Below are 27,424 nucleotides of genomic sequence, written 5' to 3'. Positions count from 1 at the left end.
TTAGATTTTGCTGATGATGTTGCTCTCGTGGGGGTCTCAGACAGTGAGGTGCAAGAAAACCTACATCGAATCGAGGCCCTAGCGGAAGCCGCTGGTCTGAAGATTAATGTGGCCAAAACAAAGAATATGGGCGTAAAATGCGACAACCCAAATGTTGTTGCAGTGCCTAGTATCCAACAGAACGTGGAGATACTCACTGGAACACATAAAGGCAAACTAGGACTCCTGGCAGAGACATCTAGCCAGTCACGACTAACCATCGGCACGGAGGTGCTGCTGGGAACGAAAAAGAAAGCGGGCTGGTTCGAAACACAAGATGGCCGGAAGCTCAGATTGAAAAGCTTAGCGGAGGCTAAGCCAGCGTTGGTAGCTTCACAACAACAATCTGCAGTAGCGGATTTAGAGTCGCTAGAAAATGAGAGTGGGTCAGCGGTGGCTGATCAAGAGTCTTTAAGATGTCAGAACTGTCAGCGGCAATTCAGTACAGTTACCGGACGCAAAGTGCACCAAACAAGATTCTGCAAAGCCGGTTCGTCAAAGAATGTCGTCGACAAGTCAAAGTTCGAGCAACTAGAGGCGAGCCTCACCTGTGACAAGTGTGAAAGGAAGTTCAAAACAGTCAATGGCCGAAAAGTTCACCAATCGAGATACTGTGGCAAACCTAAAGCAGCTGCCACACGCGTGTTTTCCTGCAAAGTACAAGATGTTATCGGAAACGAGTTTGAAAACATAGAAGCGTTCAAGTATCTCGGAACATATGTCAGCCTCAAGCATGGAGACCTCCAGGAAGTCAATTGCAAACTTGCAGAAGGTAGACAACGGTTTGCTAACTTCCAAAATCTCTGGAAGAGCAAGCAGCTCAGCGTGCACCTCAAGTGCAATTTGTACAAAGCACTCGTTTTATCAGCCGTGCTGTACAGCTCAGAGACTTGGACTCTTTCGAAATTAATGGAGAGAAAACTTGAGAGTTTCCACTGTGGTTGTCTTCGGAGAATTCTACGTGTGTCATATCTGGAGAAAGCAACGAACGATGAAATTATGTCAAGATCGCGAATGCCCCAACTATCCACGATGATCATGCTCAAACGGATAAAATGGTACGGTCACATCCAGAGAATGGAACCAGGAAGATTAGCCCGCAGTGCCTTCGATTGGGACCCGCCCGATCAATACGCCCATGCCAGACGCGCTCCTGGGGGGCAACGGAAAACGTGGATGAGTCAAATTGAAGGAGACTGTGTACGAAACAAAGTATCGTTCACCAGATTGCAGGAGAAAGCAGCAACCGGGTCAAAGAATGCCTTCAACAATTTCGTCGTACAGCACTTCACAGAATAACCAAACAAATAACTCTTCTTGTTTTGTTTGTATTTGTATTTGTATTTGTATTTGTTGCCAACCGTGCCTTTATTTCATATTTGGAATTAAAGTGTTGAAACAGTAGTAGTAGTAGTAGTAGTAGTAGTAGTAGTAGTAGTAGTAGTAGTAGTAGTAGTAGTAGTAGTAGTAGTAGTAGTAGTAGTAGTAGTAGTAGTAGTAGTAGTAGTAGTAGTAGTTTCAAGCACTGGCGTCAACTTACGGACGAAAGAGGAACGACTTGAACGCTGGACGGAACATTTTAGTCAACTCCTGAATCCCTCAACATTCAGTTGCAGTACGAGATTGGATCCCGAAGAAGCAGCTGAAAGCTTGCCGATTGACCTGAGCCCAATTCAATTTGAAGAAGTGCTTGAAGCTGTCCGCAGGTTGAAGAATGGCAAGGCAAGTGGACCCGATAACATTTCCTGTGAGATGTTGAAAGCACACAAGGGTATTGTCGAGTGGCTCTGGGACATCATAGATAAATGTTGGTCGACGGAAGTTCTGCCCGATGACTGGAAGGTAGCAGAAATTGTCCCATTATACAAGAGTAAAGGAAAGAGGTCAGAGTGTTCGAACCACCGAGGGATCTCTCTATTGTCAGTACCAGGCAAAGTGTTCGCTTCCGTTACTCTCAATCGATGCAAAGATTCAGTGGATCGCGTCTTAAGGGAAGAGCAGTGTGGCTTCAGAAAAAGCAGAGGATGCGCCGATCAACTCTTTGCCCTGCGTCAAATAATAGAGAAATCAATGGCGTTTCAATTGGATATTAGCTTTTGTTTCATAGACTTTCGAGCGGCATTCGATTCTGTCGATCGTGAGCAGATGTACCAGATAATGAAACACTATGGTCTGCCGCAAAAAGTGATAAACATCATAAGAAACAGCTATGATGGATTCAAATGTCGAGTCAAAGCCGAAGGTGAGAAGGGACGCTTATTTGATGTCAGAACAGGCGTTAGGCAGGGTGATGTGTGGTCCCCAATCCTATTCGGCCTTGTCATCAACTACATTTTAGCTAACTCGGTGCATGGAGGATTAGACATTGGGAGATTGGTGGCTGACTTAGATTTTGCTGATGATGTTGCTCTCGTGGGGGTCTCAGACAGTGAGGTGCAAGAAAACCTACATCGAATCGAGGCCCTAGCGGAAGCCGCTGGTCTGAAGATTAATGTGGCCAAAACAAAGAATATGGGCGTAAAATGCGACAACCCAAATGTTGTTGCAGTGCCTAGTATCCAACAGAACGTGGAGATACTCACTGGAACACATAAAGGCAAACTAGGACTCCTGGCAGAGACATCTAGCCAGTCACGACTAACCATCGGCACGGAGGTGCTGCTGGGAACGAAAAAGAAAGCGGGCTGGTTCGAAACACAAGATGGCCGGAAGCTCAGATTGAAAAGCTTAGCGGAGGCTAAGCCAGCGTTGGTAGCTTCACAACAACAATCTGCAGTAGCGGATTTAGAGTCGCTAGAAAATGAGAGTGGGTCAGCGGTGGCTGATCAAGAGTCTTTAAGATGTCAGAACTGTCAGCGGCAATTCAGTACAGTTACCGGACGCAAAGTGCACCAAACAAGATTCTGCAAAGCCGGTTCGTCAAAGAATGTCGTCGACAAGTCAAAGTTCGAGCAACTAGAGGCGAGCCTCACCTGTGACAAGTGTGAAAGGAAGTTCAAAACAGTCAATGGCCGAAAAGTTCACCAATCGAGATACTGTGGCAAACCTAAAGCAGCTGCCACACGCGTGTTTTCCTGCAAAGTACAAGATGTTATCGGAAACGAGTTTGAAAACATAGAAGCGTTCAAGTATCTCGGATCATATGTCAGCCTCAAGCATGGAGACCTCCAGGAAGTCAATTGCAAACTTGCAGAAGGTAGACAACGGTTTGCTAACTTCCAAAATCTCTGGAAGAGCAAGCAGCTCAGCGTGCACCTCAAGTGCAATTTGTACAAAGCACTCGTTTTATCAGCCGTGCTGTACAGCTCAGAGACTTGGACTCTTTCGAAATTAATGGAGAGAAAACTTGAGAGTTTCCACTGTGGTTGTCTTCGGAGAATTCTACGTGTGTCATATCTGGAGAAAGCAACGAACGATGAAATTATGTCAAGATCGCGAATGCCCCAACTATCCACGATGATCATGCTCAAACGGATAAAATGGTACGGTCACATCCAGAGAATGGAACCAGGAAGATTAGCCCGCAGTGCCTTCGATTGGGACCCGCCCGATCAATACGCCCATGCCAGACGCGCTCCTAGGGGGCAACGGAAAACGTGGATGAGTCAAATCGAAGGAGACTGTGTACGAAACAAAGTATCGTTCACCAGATTGCAGAAGAAAGCAGCAACCGGGTCAAAGAATGCCTTCAACAATTTCGTCGTACAGCACTTCACAGAATAACCAAACAAATAACTCTTCTTGTTTTGTTTGTATTTGTATTTGTATTTGTATTTGTTGCCAACCGTGCCTTTATTTCATATTTGGAATTAAAGTGTTGAAACAGTAGTAGTAGTAGTAGTAGTAGTAGTAGTAGTAGTAGTAGTAGTAGTAGTAGTAGTAGTAGTAGTAGTAGTAGTAGTAGTAGTAGTAGTAGTAGTAGTAGTAGTAGTAGTAGTAGTAGTAGTAGTAGTAGTAGTAGTAGTAGTAGTAGTAGTAGTAGTAGTAGTAGTAGTGGTAGTAGTAGTAGTAGTAGTAGTAGTAGTAGTAGTAGTAGTGGTAGTAGTAGTAAAAGACTTGAATTACCCTTTAAAGTGTACAAAAGTGGCTAAAGAAGATGTACACAAAACGAATGTCAAGGAACAAACAAAACAGAGACGAATAAATTTAAAATTTGTGCTATATAGTTTCAGTTTCTGCATCTACAGCGGAGCTTCCAAGAGCATGAATTACAATAGTCAAATTTTTGGTCTCTAAGTTTCATTAATCCTTTTTTTATGTCACGTTTGGAAACTGATTGCGATAAAAACAAGGAATGAATTTTAGTCCTAGAGCATCTGCTGCGTCATTAACTACTCATTCGCTCTCGAAGAAAAACGATTTCTGCGTTAAAATCTTCTTACAGCGCGAGACTAATAGCCTTTCATGATCCCCAGCGCGCAAACACAAGTCCTTCGTCACTAATGTATAAAAATCATTAAAAAATTGAGGTAATTCTTGTTATTCACAATTGAGAGAAAAAAATCTCAGGTCTCGTTCGATAAGCTGAAAACATATTGACAAAGAGTTTGAAACACTGAGAAGTCCAAGATAATCGGCATCACCATAGCACCATTTCAGTCCGTGATAGTTAAAGCGTTCCAATTTACGCAACCCAGTCTTTGCTGGATGCCAAGCAGGATAACCTTATAAAAGTAGCGAGAGAAGACAAGCCTTGAATAATTTTTATTTGACACCAGATGGAACATTGTAGGATAAGCTATGCTTTAAGTAACCAAAGGAACGTCTTGCCTTCAGCAACTTTGTCTGAATGTGGTGCGTTAATTTCAGCGAACTTGATATTACAATTCCCAGATCGTTCACACAAGGCACTCGCTTCATATCATCAAAATCAATAGATACAGAAAAAAAAGACGAAGGAGTGATATGGAGGTAACAAAATTTGCTTCACTTGAGGAAAGTCCATTACAATAGGACCATAATCTTAGCGCGCTCAAGTCTTTCTGGTCATTTCCAAAAACCGGTTCTCATTGCATAATAACTTGGTGTCATCAGCGAAACAATAAACTTGACTGTACTGAGGAACTGGAATCATATCGTCAATGTAAATTAGAAACAAAAGCGGACCTGAAAAACTACCTTTCGGAACTCCACTAGTAACAAGTAGTTCGTCAGATAAAAATACATGAATTTTGACTCTTGGGCGTCTATCGCTTAAATAAGAGCACAAAAGTGAAACAAAACTCTTATCGAAGCCAAATCTCGCCATTTTAGGAAGAAGATTAGAATGGTCGTCTGAATCAAACGCTTTTGAAAAATCTAATTAAACTACAACTTGCTCTATATTTTTGTCAAAACTTAAATGTAAATTGTGCAGAAAAATAATTTCGTGTAACCGTTGAGTGTTTCGAACAGAAACCATGCTGCAGAGGGTTGAGTGCATGCTCCAATTTTGAATAGATACAATTAAAAAGAAATCTTTCATAAATAAGGGAAAATCGAGGTAATATTGAAATTGGCCTGTAATTTTCGACGTCTGCACGAGAACCCTTCTCGTGGATAGGAGTAATATGTGCACTTTTCCATAAATTAGGTCAGGTAAAGGACTCTTTAACATGAGTTAATATAAGGTAGACAAAAGGATCCAAAATGTCGGCCGCTTTGTTATAAATGGTCTGAGGAACTCCATCACAGGCAGCCGTTGAACAATCGGGAATCTTCAGGAGTTGTGATTGAATTTCCTCAACCGAAAAATTGACTTCAGATAGGCAAACTACGTCGTGAAAAACAAATGAGTTCTAATCCAATTCAGAACCCGGTTGATAAATTGAACTAAAAGGTTTTGAACAGATTAGCTTTTTCCAGGTTATCTGAAACTGACTCAATCTGACAAAAACTTTAGTTGGTACGCAATTTTGGCCATTGAGTTTCTTTAGGAGATCAAAAGCCTCATTTGTTGAAAAATTGCACGTTTTTGCCAACAAAAAGTGCTTGTCTATTTCGATCCAATTTGCTAACTCATTTTCGAGATCACGCACTTTGGAAGAATTATGCTACTTTCGTGCTGTTGATAGTTTATTCAAACAATGCATTGTGATTGATGAATAATAAAAAGGAACTTCTTTTCGTTTTCCGCGTTTCTTTGAAACACTCTTATCTATTGAAAAATCAAACAAACGGTAACATTCAGGAATAAAGTTGCCAATATTTCGTACCTTCTGCAAGCAAAAGTGCGTGTCAGGGGTAAAAACATCCTCAATAATTCTAGGTCGAACGAGCTCGAAGACTAAAAAAAGCCACTGTTCTTAGAAACATATTCAACTTCTCATTTGAGAGTAATGGCGTAATGGTCAGATATTACTGGAGACTTTAGCTCAAAGTCCCACATGTCTTCGGTAGAACACAAAATCAGATCAAGAATATTGCCATGTTTTTGCGTGGATGAATCAATAATTTGAGTAATAAAAAGTTCGTCAGAAAAAAAATCAAGTAAGAATTGTTCATCTCAATGACGAGACAAAACAGTATCCCAACATACATCATGAAAATCAAAGTCACCCAAGAGAACCCACTGCAGATCTATCCAAAAGGAAAAATCAGAACTATTCAGAAACGTTTTCAATTCACTTGATAAAGTTTTGAGCATAGATTCAACTTCGTTTGAGCTAACGAAATTAACTGAACTCCGAGGTGGCAAATAAACAAGCAATAACTGACGTATCAGGAATTGATTCATTAGACGATGTTTCAGTGAGACAAACAATGGGGCATTTGTTGTGCAGAAAATAGTTAGTAACCGATAACGTTTGTCAAAGGACAGCATACTCTGAACATTAGGTTTTAGGATAAAAACCAATGAAGGGCATCTATTATCAGCTAGTCACTTTTCTTCATAAACTCGGTCACGTTTAATCTTGAAAACAGCCGCAGTTTTGCGACTCTCCAGTTCAAGTTTTTGGACACCTAGGTAATATGGCTGCCTTCGTTTAGAGGAAGTCAAACCAGGAGCGATAAAAAGGTTTTCAAACTTCTCTGATCATGCGCAATTTTCCAAAATTTTGAAGGAATTCTTTTTCCCTAACGACGTCTTTGAATTTAACCAGAAGATACTGATGTCCCGCATGCTCTTGATTCTTTTCAATATGTTGGGTTGAAACCTCCTGAGAATTTAAAGGAATATTTAACGCTTTAGCCAAGTTTTGTTCACAAAATTGCCCTATCCGTTGTTAAATCAGAAAGCTTCGTTCATTTGATATCAAGATTTCACTTTTTCGATTCATTTCGAGATTTTTCTTGGGTAATTTCTGTAAGCAACGCAGCTTGTGTTGTCTTCTCGATTTTAATGTATGCTCAACTGCAGATGCGTAGGATTTTGGCTGCTCCTTCTGAAAATTGGCCGCACAGAAACCAAAGTTAAAATTTTGAATTACATCGAAATCAGCTGGTACTTTTACTTTTGTCTGCACTGGACATTTCTCAGAAGAATATGGTACACATACCTCAATAACTTCACTGCTGGTAGAATTTTTGCCATTCCGTGTTCGAGTACCCATTATGATCGTAGAAGTTTTGAAGTGTCCGTAGTACAGAAAAAAAAATTAGTGACTATGGAACCAATTCTGGCACCGACGACAACGAAAAGATGAAGTGTGACGAAGAATGTAAACCAAAAGTCAAGGAGCCTATGGAATCAATGCTGGCACTGACGGCTTAAGTAGATAAAAAGACTGGTAGTATCTATGGAACAAATACGCACCGCCGACAAAGGAAGATTAAAATTCAAGAGTTAGGGAGCCTGTGGAACCAATGCTGGCACCGACGACAAGCTTAACTAATGACTTTATTTACAGAAACAAAAAGTGCCTGTCAAGCCGGGAACGACGGGTCTTTGAAATATAATCTTGTGGAACCAATGCTGGCACCGGCGGATATGTTTTGCTCAAGTCCCTAGCTCAATTTAATCTATATAATAAGTTTATCACAACTTATTAGGCCAATCAAACGCAAACGCAAAATTTCATGATGGAAGATCAAGCTGAAATTCAAAAAAAGGTTTCAAGTATCCAAAGTGTTATTTCCCATAAAGAATATTTAAAATGGTTCACAAAAGTAGTGCATTTGCCCATTACGATTAAATACAACAATAAAAATTAAAGCGACGATGAATAGAAAATTATTTTTACAGCAATACTTTGCAAGCGTTCTGTTGGTTAATAGACAAATTATTATTATTCGATAACTGTTGAAAACATCCATAACAATGAGAAAACACGCAAAAAGGGGAAAAATTATGGAAATCCCAGCAAAAATTGACTTTGCAAGCTTTCAGCACAAACAACATAAATCCTGTATTCAGAAATCTTCCACCCCTACGAAAATCGTTGTTGATAAATTGCAAGGCTTAGCTATCAGAAAGCTCTTTTTCTTTCTTTTGAAAAGTAAGGGAAATCATCTCATATTTAAGCACAAAGACAGCAGATGTAAAACAGTAGAACTATCAGCCTGTTCTACAATTCGTCATCAAAAAATTCAAAGCTCACTTTTGGTGAGCTGTTTATTATAGTATGAACAGCGCTAAACAACGCACAGTATGGTTTTTGAAGAATGAATTCAGTAACGCAGATGCTGTTGTATTGAAATCCCCAGACTTAAAATTTTGTGGTAATGAAGTTAAACTCCAAGTACCGTTAGTTGATTTCAAAAGGCATCCGATTGCGCACCAGATGGCTGCCTACTTTAGAAATTTGAAATATTTTGAATTGGTAGGCGTCGGTAAGTTCTTAGAAAAATAGTCGTCAACTACTCATACCAACGAAGACAGTATAAGGACCCGATAGATTGTAAGTCTGACATTAAACAGAGTAGGGTAACCCGAGGACATTTATCGGGTTAAATTTCATCAAATTTGTTAACGAATTAACAGTGAAACTGATGAAATAAACATTTTGCTTTTTATTTTATGTCGACGAATTCAGGCTTTTTGAAACGAACAGAAAGAGTTCAGCACGACATAAACGAATTTGAATATTGGTGCTAGAACAACAAAATGAACGTAGAAGAGAAGTGTTATCTATTTCAAATCAAAAGTGATGAAAAACTCAGACAAATAACTTTATATGTACAGTCGCGATTTAAAAGGTCTAGACAGTAGAACGGCACCTAAATCAATCTGAAAATCTAATGTTGAAAAAAGTTGAAGAAAACTACTAAAAGCGTTCTATTTCTAAAATAAAACACATTGACTCCTGCAAAGCTAAATGCCAATCAATGCGTTGTCAGGATTTGTGATCCCGAATGTTACAAACTCGACTCAGAGTTTTTTGCTAACAAAACTCAAGCAAAAAAGATTGAGAAAGTTCAAGAGAAAGCTAGATTATGGAATCTCAATCAACGGAAAAAATAGCTACAAGAAAATGTTGGATAATATTAGCCTGCTAAGGCAATCAATGTATAGAGAGTGACATGATCCAACTCTTCTGATTGCTCTTCTCACCGGAAAAAATATATATATCACCAAGCCAATTAGTAAAAGCCAGAAGTTCTAATCAATCAAGTGTCGGTCGGTGTGCGCTATTGAATATAAAACTAAACAAGAACAAAGTTTGTTTAATAATTGTGGTGACGTATCCAAATGTTAATTTTTATTTGTGTCAGTCACAATTCGAATTTTTTCCGGTTCAAAAAGGTAAGATCAGCCACACACAAAGTGCCGGTGTCAATGCCTGGCATTTCTATTTGTCCCGTTTGTTGAGCGCTGAATTGCTCTGGCTTATATGTAAAACACCACTAGTTATCATCTTCTTGAAGTCAGAGCAGTGCTCTAAAAATTATGATTAAAAAAGCTTCTCCTGACCCAAGGCGTTTTGGTAAAATCTCACCATCAAATGATCAATTTTTTCCAATCCGCGTTACTAGATGTCGACATTTTCGGAAAAAAACGTCTTTTAACTAGCATCTACTAAAACTCAATTCATGAGGCTCTTGAGATATTAGAGACTTCAAAAAATTTACAGCAGTGATAGTAGACAAGCTTACGGAATTCCTGTAACGAAAGTCAGGGAAATAAGCAAACAATTTAAAAGCATCTTCCTCAACAGTATTTTATGTTTACCGACCCGGCATTGGGTTCATTGCTCTTTTCTGTCTTGGTTTTTGGTGCTAATAAGAAGAAACTTTTTTTCAGATTGTCTCGTTAGCAGTTCGTGATGTCCCGTTTTGCGGTTTCTGGATCCGCAAATGACTCATTAAAACTCTACTCTGTGACAGTACTTCTGAACATTTGGTGCACTTTTCCCTCACGTATCATTTTGCGTCGCTATGGCCACAGCACCTCGCAGTTGTAATTTGCTACTAATGAACAACTATCGTTGTTGTTGTTGTTGTTGTTTTTGTTGTTGTTGTTGTTGTTGTTGTTGTTGTTGTTGTTGTTGTTATTGTAGTTGTTGTTGTTGTTGTTGTTGTTGTTGTTGTTGTTATTGTTGTTGTTGTTGTTGTTGTTGTTGTTGTTGTTGTTGTTGTTGTTGTTGTTGTTGTTGTTGTTGTTGTTGTTGTTGTTGTTGTTGTTGTTGTTGTTGTTGTTGTTGTTGTTGTTGTTGTTGTTGTTGTTGTTGTTGTTGTTGTTGTTGTTGTTGTTGTTGTTGTTGTTGTTGTTGTTGTTGTTGTTGTTGTTGTTGTTGTTGTTGTTGTTGTTGTTGTTGTTGTTGTTGTTGTTGTTGTTGTTGTTGTTGTTGTTGTTGTTGTTGTTGTTGTTGTTGTTGTTGTTGTTGTTGTTGTTGTTGTTGTTGTTGTTGTTGTTGTTGTTGTTGTTGTTGTTGTTGTTGTTGTTGTTGTTGTTGTTGTTGTTGTTGTTGTTGTTGTTGTTGTTGTTGTTGTTGTTGTTGTTGTTGTTGTTGTTGTTGTTGTTGTTGTTGTTGTTGTTGTTGTTGTTGTTGTTGTTGTTGTTGTTGTTGTTGTTGTTGTTGTTGTTGTTGTTGTTGTTGTTGTTGTTGTTGTTGTTGTTGTTGTTGTTGTTGTTGTTGTTGTTGTTGTTGTTGTTGTTGTTGTTGTTGTTGTTGTTGTTGTTGTTGTTGTTGTTGTTGTTGTTGTTGTTGTTGTTGTTGTTGTTGTTGTTGTTGTTGTTGTTGTTGTTGTTGTTGTTGTTGTTGTTGTTGTTGTTGTTGTTGTTGTTGTTGTTGTTGTTGTTGTTGTTGTTGTTGTTGTTGTTGTTGTTGTTGTTGTTGTTGTTGTTGTTGTTGTTGTTGTTGTTGTTGTTGTTGTTGTTGTTGTTGTTGTTGTTGTTGTTGTTGTTGTTGTTGTTGTTGTTGTTGTTGTTGTTGTTGTTGTTGTTGTTGTTGTTGTTGTTGTTGTTGTTGTTGTTGTTGTTGTTGTTGTTGTTGTTGTTGTTGTTGTTGTTGTTGTTGTTGTTGTTGTTGTTGTTGTTGTTGTTGTTGTTGTTGTTGTTGTTGTTGTTGTTGTTGTTGTTGTTGTTGTTGTTGTTGTTGTTGTTGTTGTTGTTGTTGTTGTTGTTGTTGTTGTTGTTGTTGTTGTTGTTGTTGTTGTTGTTGTTGTTGTTGTTGTTGTTGTTGTTGTTGTTGTTGTTGTTGTTGTTGTTGTTGTTGTTGTTGTTGTTGTTGTTGTTGTTGTTGTTGTTGTTGTTGTTGTTGTTGTTGTTGTTGTTGTTGTTGTGGCTTTAAGTAGGGGACGTCTCCCTTTTTCACAATCAGATCCATCGAAGAGGACGGCAGTTCGCAGAATCGCAGCATTCCAAGATCTTTCACAATTGATAAACTAGTAATTGGCTCTCTATATAGATATACGGATACTGGATTTGGTTGAAATTGATTACGAAGCATTTTGTCGACGCTAACTGAATTACATTTTTCTGTAAACAGGGGTGAAGGATTTCTGAGTAAAGGATTTTGGTTGTTTGCGCTGACAGCTTGCAAAGTTAATTTTTGTTAAGATTTCTATAATTCTTTCCCTTTCAGGTTTTCGCTTGTTTTCTCATTGTTCTGTATGTTTTCAACAATAATAGTTTGTTTTTTAACCATGAGAACGCTTGCAAAGTACTGCTGTAGACTTAATTTTCTATGCATTTTCGCTTGACTTTTTAATGTTGTATTTAATCGTAATGGGAAATGCACTACTTTTGTGAACTCTTTTCAGTATACTTTATGGTTAATAAAAATTTGGATAACTGAAAGTTTTTTGAATTTCAACTTGGTCTTTCACCATGATAGTTTGCGTTTGATTATATTTATTTCTATATAATAAATTTTGGAAGCTTTACTTTCTGAAAATTTTTGCTTTAGTCTTCTGATGGTTTTTACTAAATGTGATCGTTTTTTCAGCCCAAGGTGGGAGATTTGCCCTGTGCTTCGTTGTCTTTGTAAATTGTGTTTCTATTGATCTGTGGGATTATCTCTACACGTTTTGGATAAGCAGCAAAGCAGTATTAACATATTAAAATTAACATTCGTTTTAATATTAGCAATATAACAAATTTAGAGTAACATTCAAAAAGAATGTTTCGTGTGGGTAAGTAGAATTTCCAGGCTTTTGTTTCATTTACAGAATAGTCGGCTTTTTTTTGAATGATATAGACATTAACCAAGACAACATCATCTGGGACGAAGTAATTTAGCCCGGCTACTGTTTAGCAAATTATGCTACGATCTGTTGAGTTGTCGCACAATTTGCAAACCGATATCTTTGTCTTAGACATGTTAAGTTTAGGACATCGTGTAATTATAATTGAATGTTTGAGTGTATTAGTATTTTCTTTGTATTTGTAGAAGGTTCTTTTTTTAAGCGTGTGTCCATATTTGTTCCCTTTTATTGAAGTATGTATTCAAATTCTAAACTTTTTGGATTCAGCCTAGTTTTGATCTCAGTCCTTACATAGAGGGCAGAATTTGCAATGGATTGAATACGTATTTATTGGAGTTCCCATGAGAACTGGTCAAAATTAACTGGTTAAAAAATGTGAAATGAGATTTTCAGTTTTGAGTTTGATAGTATTTCCTTTGCATTTGTAGAATGTTCTTCGTGTGTCCAAATTTGTTGTCTTTTATTAAAGTATTGGTTCGAATTCTAAACTTTTATGGATTCGGCCTTGTTTTGGTCTCTCAATACATCGAGGGCAGCATTTTCAATGACTTTTACATGGATTTATTTGTATTCCTATGAAAACTGGTCAACGGTAGTCTTCCAATTTTGTTAAAAAGGTAGAAGAATGAGCGTTCTGCATTGTATCTGTTATTGAAGAAAAACTACGACCTTTACCCCATATTCCTTTTTTTGGCTAATCGTTATAGGCCTCTAACAATGCAAGTGAATTTGGAACGTTTTGCTTTAACTTTTGATTATTTCCAAATATGTTGATTTCTATCTCTACTAATATTGGACACTTGTTTGGGAATTTTTAGTCAAATACCATTGTAGAATTCTTTTTTGCTGGCCTTTCCTGTTTGTTGAAGAAAGTTTAAAGGATTTGCTTCCACTGGAAGTGGTTCTGTTTTTTACTTTCAATGACAAATTTGTTTTGGTTTGAATACCAATTAAATATTGTTGAGCTCTTTGAAGATAGTTGAACTGACAGTTACATCCAGGATCTCTCCCTTCTCTTTCTAATTATAGGCTTTTCGGCATATTAAGAAAGCAATCTGTTTTATTCTCCTATTGACTATAATGTCCACTTCAGACATGCTTGTACACTTTAGTAAGAGGCAAGCACGCACAAGCTACATAATGAAAAATGGCAGTTTTTGCTCCATTTTTTGTTGAGCAGTGTTTAAATGGTTTGTTCTTAATAGACTTTAGATTGTCTCATTAGCAGTTCGTGATGTCCAGTTTTGCGGTTTCTGAATCCGCAAATGACTCATTAAAACTCTACTCTGTGACAGTACTTCTGAACATCTGGTGCACTTTTCCCTCACGTATCATTTTGCGTCGCTATGGCCACAGCACCTCGCAGTTGTAATTTGCTACTAATGAACAACTATCGTTGTTGTTGTTGTTGATGTTGTTGTTGTTGTTGTTGTTGTTGTTGTTGTGGCTTGAAGTAGGGGACGTCTCCCCTTTCACAGTTAGATCAGCCGAAGAGGACGGCAGTTCGCACAATCTCTGCAGATTTTCCACGTGCACCCATCTTCTTCACGATACTCCTCCCGCACTTTCTGATATATGAGGTTCGGCAGTCTCGCGAGACTTCTGATACTTTGGGGGTTTTAGGACAAAAGGTTCGGATTTATTACGTTGCCTTTCTAAAACACAGAATTCTAGGAACGCACTATAGTCGCAGTCGTATTTCTAACTGCACCTTTTTTTATAATTGCACCAGATCCAAGAGCTGGCGAAACATGGGCACAGGTAGTAAATTAGCCACTTTCAACCTGGTCATGTTATTGGTGTTTCTGTAACTCAATATCCATTTGGTAACGCGTTTTTGAAAATCTTCCACTAGACGGCAGTCGATGTGGGATAGAAACCAACACATGCTTCCGAAAGTGATAATGGGCAATATCCATGATTTATATAAACAAAGCCGTGACTTCTTTCGGCAGGTTTTTGTTGACCATCCAAAACATTGAATTAGCTTTTGAAAGTATTTTTTCAAAGTGATCATGGAAAGATAGGTCACTCTTGACTCCGATTCCAAGATCTTTCACAATTGATAAACTAGTATTTGGCTCTCTATATAGATATACGGATACTGGACTTGGTTGAAATTGATTACGAAGCATTTCGTCGACGCTAACTGAAATACTTTTTTCTGTACACAGGGGTGGAGGATTTCTGAGTAAAGGATTTTGGTTGTTTGCGCTGAAAACTTGCGAAATCAATTTTTGCTAAGACTTCTATAATTTTTCCCCTTTCAGTTTTTTTCTTCGTTTTCTCATTTGTTCTCATTATTTTCGCCCCTAAATCACCTCTTTTTCCACCACCTTTCTCTTTCTCAAGATTAAGAGTTTAAATCCTCAGATGGCTACTGACGATGCCAACAATTCGCCAGTCTTTTGAAAGAAATTCTGTCGACTCTAGTTGGTATTTGTTATGATGATTGAATTAAATGTTGAAGTCTTTCATGAGACAACAGACTGTCTAGAACTTAATGCTCTTTTCTATCGTTTTTAAATTTTAAAGTCTTATTTTTAGATCAACATAATAAAAAACTATTTAACCACGGTTACCAAAACAGAGAAGTTTTTATGAAGTGACGAAATAGCCAAAAGAGATATTTCTTATTATCAGGATGTTGTTTATTAATAGCCGCGAAGCGATAGAGGCTAATATTGGGGACATCGTGTTTTTTTTACAATTCAAAGAATTTGAATTGTATTGGGGCTCTGTCTTTTTATTGAAGATCTGTTCACACATTTTCATGACTTTTGAAGTCAAATTGGAGTACTGATTTTGTTCACGCCGAAACAGAATGTGGAGTGAAAAAGCGAGTGGTTTTTGGCGTGAAATTTCGCTCTAAATTTAAAGTAGAGTGAGAAAACGGTGTTGGAACAAAAATTAGCTATCTCGCTAGTGGTCTTTTGTTCACATGCGGCAATTTCACTTTAATATTTACTGTTTTTTCGATTTTTTGGATAGGATTTTTTTCCAAATGGTTATCCCAATCCATTCATAATCCGTTCAAGTTCTAGTTTTCTGTTTAGTCAATGAAAATTCTTTGAATTGTACGTCAGGACTTGTCCTGCTATTTGTTGTTGTTGTTTTTGTTGTTGTTGTTGTTGTTGTTGTTGTTGTTGTTGTTGTTGGAGATTTTCTAACAGAAGGGACTTCTCCCGATCAAAACAGTTATAGAAAAATAGTCCATGTCTCTCTGCAGTGTTGACAGTCACAACACATCTCCCACGTGCAGACGTTTTCTGGTTTGTTCCGCATCATGATATCATTCCACATTTGCTTTAGAATTCTGTGTTTTAGGCTGTGTTGATTTCCGAATTCAATGCTGTGATGAAGTCTGTTGGCTATCCTTTGGGTGCGAAAGAAGAATTTGCCGCGAGATTTTTCGAGGCGTTTTTGCGTTAAGTCAAAGTAATCGTCTCTTCTCATTGATCTGTTTCCAGGCAGCACCGGCAGTTTTGTATTTGTCGATTGATTTTGTTGATGACTTGATAGTAGTAGAAGATCATTGAGCTGATAGTACATTGAGCTGATAGTATATTTTTGAATTTCAACTTGGTCTTTCACCATGATAGTTTGCGTTTGATTTTATTTTTTTTTAATATATTTTGGAAGCTTTACTTTCTCAAAATTTTTGCTTTAGTCTGCTGATCGTTTTTACTAAATGTGATCGTTTTTTCAGCCCAAGGTGGGAGATTTGCCCTGTGCTTCGTTGTCTTTGTAAATTGTGTTTCTATTGATCTGTGGGATTATCTCTACACGTTTTGGATAAGCAGCAAAGCAGTATTAACATATTAAATTTAACATTCGTTTTAACATTAACAACATAACCATTTTAGAGTAATATTCACAAAGAATGTTTCGTGTGGGTAAGAAGAACTTCCAGGGTTTTGTTTCATTTACGGAATAGTCGGCTTTTTCTTTGAATGATAAAGACATTAACCAAGACAACATCATCTGGGACGAAGTAATTTAGCCAGGCTCCTGTTTAGCAATGTATGCCAAGATCTGTTGAGTTGTCGCACATTTTGCAAACCGATATCTTTGTCTTAGACATGTTAAATTGTGAACATTGTGAAATGAAATTTTCAGTTTTGAGTTTGATAGTATTTCCTTTGCATTTGTAGAATGTTCTTCGTGTGTCCAATTTTGTTCTCTTTTATTGAAGTATTGGTTCGAATTCTAAGCTTTTTTGGTTTCGGCCTAGTTTTGATCTCTCAATACATAGAGGGCAGCATTTTCAATGGCTTTTACATGGATTTATTTGTATTCCTATGAAAACTGGTCAACGGTAGTCTTCCAATTTTGTTAAAAAGATAGCAGAATGAGCGTTCTGCATAGTATCTGTTTTTGAAGAAAAAGTATTGGCTAATCGTTATAGGTCTCTAACAATGCAGGTGAATTTATAACGTTTTGCTTTAACTTTTGATTATTTCCAAAGATGTTGATATCTATTTCTACTAATATTGGACACTTGTTTGGGAATTTTTAGTCGAATACCATTGTAGAATTCTTTTTTGCTAGCCTTTCCTGTATGTTGAAGGAAGTTTAAAGGTTTTGCTTCCACTGGAAGTGGTTCTATTTTTTACTTTCAATGACAAATTTGTTTTGGTTTGAATACCAATTAAATATTTTTGAGCTCTTCGAAGATAGTTGACAGTTACATCCAGGATCTCTCCCTTCTCTTTCTAATTATAGGCTTTTTGGCATATTAAGAAAACAGTCTGTATTATTCTACTGATGACTATAATGTCCACTTCAGACATGCTTGTACACTTCAGACATGCTTGTACACTTGCAATGAAAAATGGCAGTTTTCGCTCCATTTTTTGTTGAGCAGTGTTTAAATGGTTTGTTCTTAATCTCTACTTTAGAATCCCAAGTTTTGGAGACCGAGCAACCTGTGGCCGATTGTTCACACTTAAAAGCAGACTGGAATTACTCTCCAAAAACTGTGGCCTGAAAATAGGGATTGTTTAGACCGCAGATTCTGACGAAAAGGAACGTATGGTTTATCTCGAAAAAGGTCTTTAACGCAGTCACTCTGCCACGTCCACTCGTAAACATTTGACTGTTCGTTTGGTTTCTCTTTGTAATTCCGGTAGAGGACTCTCGTTCTGTTGTTGTTGTTGTAGCTGGTAGCTGGGGAAACACAGACAGGACTCTCGTTCTCAGGATTTTTTGCGGGTGAGTCTGAAGTCTAAATGCATACTGTCTCGATCCGCTAGATGCACTTCTAGCTAGCTCACGAAATTTCCACAAAGATTGGAGAGATTGTATCTGTAGAGCTCTGTACACTGCGGGGTATCGTTTGACATCGTGATCATGTAACGATTCTTAGAGGCGTTCAAATTCTGGCTCTGGGGATGTGTGGGGGTATACCAAGAATTCTGTTCGCAATAGCAACATTGTCGACGGGGGTGGTGGAGGGAAATGTTAAGGTATCCGTCAAATTGATATTTGCCGCCAATAATTAAAACGATGGTTTTGAATCTACCTGCGCCTGGGATGAAATTGATCACTTTTCTCATTTCGTACAATGAAGTATACCATCCAGCTGGCCTCGGAGAAAGGAGCATCTAGCTGGTTTAACGCGCTTCCGTTATCAAAACATTGTTTCGACCTCACGAAGACTGAGTTCCGTGATGGAATAGCACTTCGCTACACCTGGGAAGCGAAGAACACGCCAGCTATATGCCCATGCGGGAAAGAATTTAGCCTCACCCATGCCCTTCAGTGCGCCAAAGGCGGGTATACGCACCTACGACACAACGAAATCAGAGACGTGTTTGCAAACCTGATGGATGACGTCTGCCACGATGTCCAGATAGAGCCAAAATTTCAGTCGCTCGATGGAGAAATCTCGAGTAATTCCACCACTACTGATGATGACGCTCGACTGGACATCAAGGCAAACGGTCTGTGGGGCTCCCGCTTTAATCGCACTTTCTTCGATGTGAAGATTTTCAACCCTCACGCGAAGAGCTGCCCTATAACCATAAAAGATGCATACAAATATCACGAGAGCATCAAGCGAAATAAGTACAAAGAGCGAATCCGCGAAACCGAACAGCAGTTTCAACGCACTGGTTTCTTGGGGGTGCTGGGCCATCGGCATCGCGCGTTATGAAACAACTCGCAACCCATATCAGCGAAAAACGCGGAGAGCCCTACGCCGACACTATAAGCTACATCCGAACGCAAATCAGCTTCGCACTTCTGAGGAGCTGTTTTCTCTGCTTGAGGGGATGTCGCGCCCTCAAGTCTCGTGTTCTCAGTGAGACTTCGATTAGCGCCGTCGTGGAGGAGGGAAGGCTGCACTGAAGGTATGGCTGCTTAACTTTATTCTTTTGCTCATTCCTTGATACCTTATTTTTATTTTAATCCTTCCTTACCAGTTGCTTATGTGTGCTATTTATATATATTGGTGCTTTCCTCTCCACTTGTTAGTTATTTTTATGACTGGGCCGTCTTTACACTGTCTGGAGGGGAACAGCTTGGAGTGCGGCATCCGGCCAAGTGCTTCTCATCATCCCTCATGTTCTGACCTACATCCATCATTGCCGGATGGTGTACACGGTCCTTTTTATATATATCCAGAATACAAAAAAATTTCGTACAACACCTGTCTATAGAACCCTTCTATGTTTTTAAAGTCTTTCTTTCCACACACGTTACCTATTAATAAGCAGGCACTGAAAACAGAATAGGCCCGGAGACAGTTTTCGACCAATTAAATAAGCTAAGAAAATTATATTTTGCAATTGTTTATCAAAGTTTGCGTGGATTAACAGAAAATAAAATTCAATGAAATCATAAAATTTTTTACATTTATTAGCAATCAGCATATTTTGTCCGTCTACGAGAAGAACCTTACAGGGAGATCATTTTGCATCGAATTGAGACTGGTCAATGAAAATCCAGTTGGAAAGTTTGCCATTTTCCATAATCAGTTGTATTTTCAGTCCCACGTGAAATCTGTGCATCTTGATCATAAAGGTGTTACATTCACAATGCAAAATTTTGCACAAGTTTATGGAGGCATGAGCAAAATGAACAGATTTCACATGGGAGTAAAATTACAGATGCTTATGGAAAACTTGACCACTTTCACTTTAACTGGATTTCATTTGTAAGTAAGCTTTCCAGTTTATCCGAATATAGATATATCAAACTTCTGATGATTATGCGTCAAATGATATAAAAGTCAACAGAAACCGCCAAAGTCATGATGAAAACAATTGGTTTCTAAAACAGGCGTTTTACCATGTAATTTTTTTGCGGTTACTTTTATCAACAGGGGTATATTCATTATTTGTGCGATCACTCTATTTTATATGCTGTTTTCTTAAATTACCTTTTTCAAAATAAGGTGAATAAATTGCAATCTTACGTTTTAAACTCATACTAGAGCTGTCGTTTTACTTTGCTTCCTTTTGGTTTTAGGTTATCATGACTTTAACTTCAAAATGTAACTTCGTAATATGCTGGTGACGCCCAATATGAACGGGATTGTGAACAGAGCAAATTATGGCAAGAGGTCAACATCGCCCCGGCCTTTGCTCAAAGCAATTCCCTTGCCTACTGTGCCCAACATGGCTCCATCAAGGTTAAGCCATCACTCCTCATCTGATAACTTGACGAAAAACAATGCAGAGGATGAACCGATTTACGATGTTCCGCCCTGTTTTGACAATAACTGGGATTCCTCGCAGACCCTTCCTCGTCCGTCGGCTCTTCACATTGAAAATGACGATTCTATGCATTCAAGAACTAGTACTATTAGTAGTTTATCGACCATTAATTCGTGCACATCAGTGGCAACTTTAACCAATCATGAAGTTGAGCTACCTGTTCCCCTTGACTTTCCCGATGCTCCGCTAAGAGTTGAAATTTATCAAAGGTCTCCTGGTAGTAACACTAACAGCAGAAGCTATGAACACAGTCACAGCTACACCGCCAATTGCTATCCTGAGAGTCCGAACGAGTATTCGAAGGCGGAACAAAGTGGGTCTGCGGGAGACAAACGAAAAAGATCCAAATCGAAGAATCGCAGTTTGCTGCATCGGTCTGGGTCAGTGTTAAAAAGTATGTTCTCCTCATCTAGCGACGAAGTGAGTGGAAAAGCTAGTAACAGAAAGGCCGTGGAAGCAATTCTTAGTGTAGATGTAAACCCTCAGCCTTCTTGTCACATGCAAGGTCGACTTCTGTTTAAAGAAATAAGGAATATTCGTTTCGAAGAGCTAACGGCGGAAAGTTTGTCTAACTTTGAAGTTATGCCTTGGCAAAGTGTAACTATATTTACCTCTCACAGTCAATTGCACATGCAGAAAAGTCACAGCGTGCCTCAAAGTGATGACGGTGTATCCCTTGATTTGGTCGGTGCCAGATGTGAGCCAATTATGTGTCAAACCTCCAGTCTTCCTAAAAAGTCCAAAGAACACAAATCGCGACACGTGTCGGCGTCTGTGACATCTTATGCGTTTAAAATTCAGCTGCAGAATGATTTTGCTGTAGTGCGTGTATTCCAAACAGATAGCAAAGAGTCGATGACACAATGGGTAAGTTGTCTGCAATCCATCTCACAAATGACACCTGTCAGCAATTCGCAATCCGTCTCGCATGCCCCTTCCAGTCCCATGCACGGCGCATCATCCGTTTTCCTCGACTGCTATCAGATGTCTCCCTCGTTTCCCAACGTTCCTGTTATCGTAACTGATTGTTGCGAGAAAATAGAAGAGCTTGGTGGTCTGCATGTAACAGGTATTTACAGGGTGCCTGGAAATTCACTGCACATCAATTCACTTCTTAACCAAATCAACACTTCTCTGACTCACTTAAATTTAAGCAATGCTGATGTTCACACAATTGCGAGTGCTCTGAAGACGTTTCTGCGACGTCTTCCCGAGCCTCTAATTACTAACGACTGGTACTCGTCATTGATTGTAGCCAATAGGAAGCGGGAAGAGACCGAACGTCTTGACAGTATGAGGAGGGTCATTAATCAACTGCCAACACATAACCTTGAAACTCTGAAATATCTCATGCGCCATTTAGATAAAATAGCCAAACATAGTGAGGAAAACAAAATGGATGTGACAAATCTGGCTACCGTGTTTGGACCAACTTTGTTACGTAGTCCTTCATCTTCGGATGCGTTACCGGGTCCGAGCGGTAAAGGAGCTCCTGTCAATCAAAAAGACGATATGATTTCCATTTGGGGCGATATGTTGGAGCAACGCAGTATAATTGAGGCAATTATTTCGCACCAGACGTACCTTTTTGGTACACCTGTAAAATCGAATGAACATCTGAGAACACAAAGTAGTCATGTTCTGCCCGACGTTGTTAAAGATACAGGGTTCCAGTCCCAAATGAGGAGAGATTCCAATGTTTCCATAAATTCCTTGACAAGTTCCCTAACATCAGCTGCCCAAATGCATTTGAATTGCACCGCATCTGCGGTCAGAAAAATGTCTTCGGAAAAACTGACAGCAATTTCTGGGGCATCCCGGAAAGTCAGCTCAGCAAAGGTTGCACCAAATGCGAAGCACTCACCTGTTCCAGTAAAGGCAGAGTTCACTCCAGTCAGCCGAGAAGCGTCACCAATTCCTAGAAGGTCCAAATCAATGAGCGACAAAGCTGAGAAGTTAAGTGGCAAGCGACCCAATGAAGAATGTTCAGAAGCTGACAGAGCAGATCAAGATTACTCTTCAACTGATTATGACCACAATGCACCCCAATCCTTCGAAGCGTCCACTGCCAGTTCGTTATCTCTAAATGCGGGCAGTGAAGCCAACTACTTCCAGAGTCAGAGAATGCTGAAAGATTTAGACAGCTTGATAGAAAGTTTGAAAGCTGAATGTAAAGAGACAGATGACAAGGTTCGAAGGTCTGCGGAAGAAGGCGAGGCTATATTTGACAATTTCTGCAAATTATTTACATCTGATGGCAGTCGAAGTTCTTATAAAAGCAAAAGTAAGCAAAACTTGCATATTGACATTAAAACCTCTCCCTCTAAGGAGAGCCAGTCTTCAATTTCTGGAAGTGGAGATCTAGAACATTTGATAGCTCGGGAACTTGATGCCAAAATAGCTAATCTCAGATTAGAGTACACATTTAAAGTGGACACCGTGCCTCCTGTAGAGTTGCAGCAGAAGGGTGATATGGTTGTAGAAACTGCAATTATTGATGATTCTGGTATTCCCGAAAAAGCTGAAGTTACAACTTTTCTCGAAAATCCGTCCTATGATGTTGAGAAGAAAAACGAGTACAGGGACAAAACAGACTCAAAAGTTAAAGAAGAGCTGAGTTCAAGAGTTTCGACACAGTCGGTTGAGCAAAAGTTTATCAAGCTCGACACAGATAAGATTTCGAGGAGAATTGAAGCTAGTTTGAAAATGAGAAACGCAGAGTTCGGAGAACGTCAACCAAGTGTCTACGAAAATGTCGTTGAGGGCTCAACCAATGATGAAGTGCAAAACTTTCTACCTCCTAACACAAGTATCGCTAATACAGACAAGTCACAAAACCAGTTGCTCAATCAGCCACAATTACTACATGGCAAAATTGTTACCAAAGAAGCTAAAGCAACGCCAACCAAACCAGTGCCAACTTTCAGCTCTCAGCGGCAGAGTTACTCAGTAGACCATAGTTACCCGACTCAGACCAGCCCTCAGTCCTCCCCGACATCGAAGCATTTTAAATCCCCCACTATGAAACTGACGGTTGATGTTGAAACAACCCCAGCAGTATCCCCACAGGAGCCGGCCACACGCAGAAGTCCCTTTAAATCGATCAAGTCGGAATCCGTCTCGGGAACCCTTAAAAGTGTCATAGCACCTTTGCGACCTCATTCGAAGTCTCGAAACAAGCAGAATACAGTTTCAAGTCCGACAAGCACATCTAATGCACAGTCAACGAAAAATTTTCTCTCAGACAGAGCCCCATTTCCTTTAAGTTCGAACCCGTCAGGTTCTGCAGATTTCAGTTCACGCCCGATTGTTAATTCTACGGCTACACCTTCGAGGTCTAACAGAGGTTCTTTAAATCCAGCACATTTAGTCCAAAGCAGTGTGGATTCCAGCGTGAATTTAAGCTCCAGAAACATCAACAGCGCCTCAACCACAAGCAGTATGGCAATTGATCGCAGTGCAAGTCGAAGCTGGGTGACTAGAAGTAATCCAGATTTACTGACAGCTGCTGCTAATAAAAGCGGGTCATCTGGCAATAGTAGAAGAGGCAATGCAACTCCTGGAACCCCTTCCAAAGTGAGCCCAAATTTATCGTCATCCGGTCACGCTACTCCGAACCCCAAACAGCTAATGATTTTTCACACAAGTCAAGTTTAGTTTAGACATTTTTTAAATGCTTCTGCTGCAGCAATTTGATTTTTTTTCACGCGCTAGATAATAGTCAACCGTGAAACTTTATCTATAGTAGATCCCATTAAGGTGAAACTAAGGAATGGTAGAAAAACGCCATGAAAGACATGGAAAAAAGCGTCAACCTCCTCATATGCATACCAGAACTTCTCTATTTTAAGCTGCTTTTTTCTCTTATCCTTTAATTTCAAATTTGATTCAGCTTACTGGGACCCGCTCTCTAAAATTAACCAATTTTTATCTACGAAAAGGCGAATTTTTGAATAGAAACAAGCGTGCTAAATTTTTTCAGGCAATTTCATAATGACCCTCTAAATTGAATGATAATTGGTGTTTTATTGTCACTGTTCACATCAAGAAGTCTGAACTGTTTTGTATGAGATTTTAAATTTGTACCATAATGCTCTGATTTGGTAACTGATAATAAATTGGTTATCTTCTATCGTATGTTTCTTATGTTTTTGATAATGTGTTTTCACTTTGTCTTACTATAGTTTCGCAAATAGTTTTTAGAAGTTTGACGGCATTCTGCGAATGATAGTGGATGATAATTATAATTATTTTGTAAATAAATTACTATGAGTGTGTTTGTTTTTGAACCATGATAGAGATTGTCTTCTTTCTCATCCAGCACCTTAATTTAACTAAAAGGTGATTAGTTTCGTAGAAATTGATTTTTAAATCTTATCTATAAAATAAACAATTTTTCGAAAGAAACGTTTTCATTAATTAGGTGACAGCCTTTTCCCTTTTTACCCCCTTTACCAGCGGAAATATTGCCACTATAATCATATATTAAATGTAATTGACTAGACTGATAGTTGTGGAACTGTTGACAACTATAATAGGAAAGAACTTAAATTAACACGTGTATGCTGTGCGTCGATAACTACTCTCATTGAAAAAAGTAAACGCACATAATGCAATTTTACATAGTGAAGTGCCTGTTTGAAGCCATTTTTAGTCAACATTATGTTGGTGGTTTCTTTTGATTTCTTTACCAATCGCTGCATATTCATGAAGTTTAGTAGATCTAAATTTAGAAAAAGTGACAGCCCCACTTACACAGAAAATCCAGTTAAAACACGTGCACATTTTAAAATGCCGAAAGTCTGCAGTGCCAGAAGTTAAAATGCCAGAAGTTGCTACTTAGCCAGAAGTTGACTTTCGTCATTTTAAAACGTGCGCGTTTTGTGTTTTAAGCATGGTTAAGCGACTCTGCAGAAGTCACTTCGAAATTCTGACTTAATATCTCGAATCGCTTCGCCGTTCTCGATAAACGCCGGAAGGTCTAAGTGACTTCAAGCAGAGTCACTTAACCATTACATAGAAGTTGCCCAATGTTCTGTAATCAGTGATGAATTGAGTTCCCCGTGAAATTTCAAACTGATCTTCAAGAGAAAATTAGCCTTGTGAAATAGACAACTTAATGGTAACGTTGAACAGATTTCACGGGGAATTCAGCTCACTTCTGATTACAGAAAACTGGGCTACTTCTATCTGGATTTTTTCTGTAAGTGGGCCTGTCGTTTTTTCTGAATTTAGATCTACTAAACTTCTGATGAATATGCGTCGATTGGTAAAGAAATCAAAAGAAACCACCAATATAATGTTGAATAAAAATGGCTTCAAAATTAAGCACTTTACCATGTAAAATTGCATTGTGCGCTAACTTTTGTCAACGAGTGTAGAAGTCGAGTGCATCCCTTATTTAGACAATTGAACGCCGCAAGTTTTCAATTGTCTAAATAAGGGATATTAAAATTGCGTCGTTGTAACCTAACGCAGTGTAATTTAGATTTGCTTTTCAGGGCGCTTGAGCGTCTCTCTAAGCTTTATTTCACCGATGATCGATGTCATATAAAACAAATATGCAAGTCGTTACAAAATTTTTTGTCAAAACTAAGCTTTATAGTTTCCCTAAATCGTTTTGTCCTCAATTAGGTACATAGAAGTTCCTTCTGATTAATTGAATGAACCGATGTGTCATTTGTCTATTGGGTTAAAGACTGCAATCCTTTAGTAATTGCGTTCAAAAGAATTTATAGCATTTATACAAGTCCAGTCTGTCTTTTTTCGTGCTACCAACCTTTCGTCTGTTAGTTCAATTGACTTTTTGTCATCCACGGCGGGCGCTTTTTATCTGGTAGCCACAAGATAATTGGGTGAAAAATCGTTAACGATTAAGAGGAGTATTTTTGAAATAATCAAATAGATAAGAAGCTATACTGGCGTCGTGCATTTTTTATCATGGCTATCTCGGTGGGAGCGGTAAAAGTTTTGCGGGTCTTTTGAATTTTTGAAGACTCATAAATTATTATCTTAATTTTTTTACGTTCTTAATTTAGCAAGTAAAGAAGGAAAATGACCTAGTTTTTCAATTCAATTCATTTAACTGCCTGGAGGGGTCCTCAAGTATTTTTGTACTCATCATGTGAGGCCCTCGAGGAGCCTAATGAGACAAACCATGGTATATATATTTCGCTAATTTGCTATTCGGCCTACAGGTTTCTTAGTTTTTGTTTGAAAATCAATACAGATACAATTTCGGTCAATTTTGATGATCGTCATTAACAATATCCAGATGTTGCTTCAATTGATTAAATTCATTGGTATCACAACTAAGTTCTTTGTGAACATCATGTCTGCTCTTCTATAAAACAAAAGCCTTCCGGGGAAACCAAAAAGCCTCAAAATCTACTTGATCGAAGCTTCTTCTTTTAGCGCCCTAAATTTTTGTATGGTAGAAAATTGAGCTTTTTTGTTTGGGATCAACTAGCCACTTAACTTAAATCAATTTCAAGTTCTTCGGAGGCCTCGAAGAGAAGTTGAGCGGAATTCCTTACTGATCGCACGGCTTTTTTTCCCATTTCAAATCTAGATGGACAAATCGTCAGCTCATGCCATAGAGTAGAGGAAAATAAACAAAATAATTGTGGGTAAAAGTCGCCACATTTTCCCAGGCGTTATGCAATTACCTGGCCAAGTCAATTGGTTCAATATTCTTAAACGATCTCAAAAACCGAAGACAGGGGAGGGTTTTTATTTTTCTAAAAATTATACAACTTTCAAAAAATACTTGCAATAAAATGCGGTTGTTTTCACAGATGGCGAACAGCCTAATTGTTGTGATAAAATTATTAAATAATCTCCACGTGAACCCGGGAGGCTATTTAATTCTGTTTCAGCTCCTGATTGTAATTATTTGTTGTTGTATCAGAGGCCGGACATTGTCTGGGTAGCCCCAGTTACCGGGGATTTCAGATTCCGGCGGAAGAAACCTGTATGCTTCATATTCGAATATTGCAAGCGTAGTATTACAAAGAACACTCAAGTCTTGATTTCCGAGATCAAACTTTTGGCGCAATTGTTTTTCGCAATGGTTTGAGCTTTTGTTACATTAGGGT

General features: G+C 38.7%; 2 protein-coding genes across 2 annotated transcripts in view; both read left to right on the top strand.

Moving 5' to 3' along the window:
- The window catches only part of LOC142352167 (histone-lysine N-methyltransferase KMT5B-like), an 83,283-nt gene that overhangs the window by 41,716 nt on the left and 14,143 nt on the right, over positions 1-27,424 (top strand). The gene's annotated exons all lie outside the window — the stretch shown is intronic.
- LOC142352090 (uncharacterized) lies at positions 18,936-24,734 on the top strand. Its single transcript, XM_075404457.1, has 2 exons — positions 18,936-18,959; positions 20,080-24,734. Exon 2 carries the CDS (start codon positions 20,118-20,120, stop codon positions 23,982-23,984), a length of 3,867 nt encoding a protein of 1,288 aa, XP_075260572.1. The 5' UTR covers positions 18,936-18,959; positions 20,080-20,117; the 3' UTR covers positions 23,985-24,734.

This window comes from Convolutriloba macropyga, chromosome 13 (genome assembly GCF_964194025.1).
Source record: "Convolutriloba macropyga chromosome 13, txConMacr16.3, whole genome shotgun sequence".
NCBI lineage: Eukaryota > Metazoa > Xenacoelomorpha > Acoela > Convolutidae > Convolutriloba > Convolutriloba macropyga.
This window is presented reverse-complemented; position numbering and strand designations above follow the sequence as displayed.

Bases quoted from the DNA above. Each gene is read 5' to 3' on its own strand.
- LOC142352090 (XM_075404457.1), top strand. From the start codon at position 20,118: ATGCTGGTGACGCCCAATATGAACGGGATTGTGAACAGAGCAAATTAT.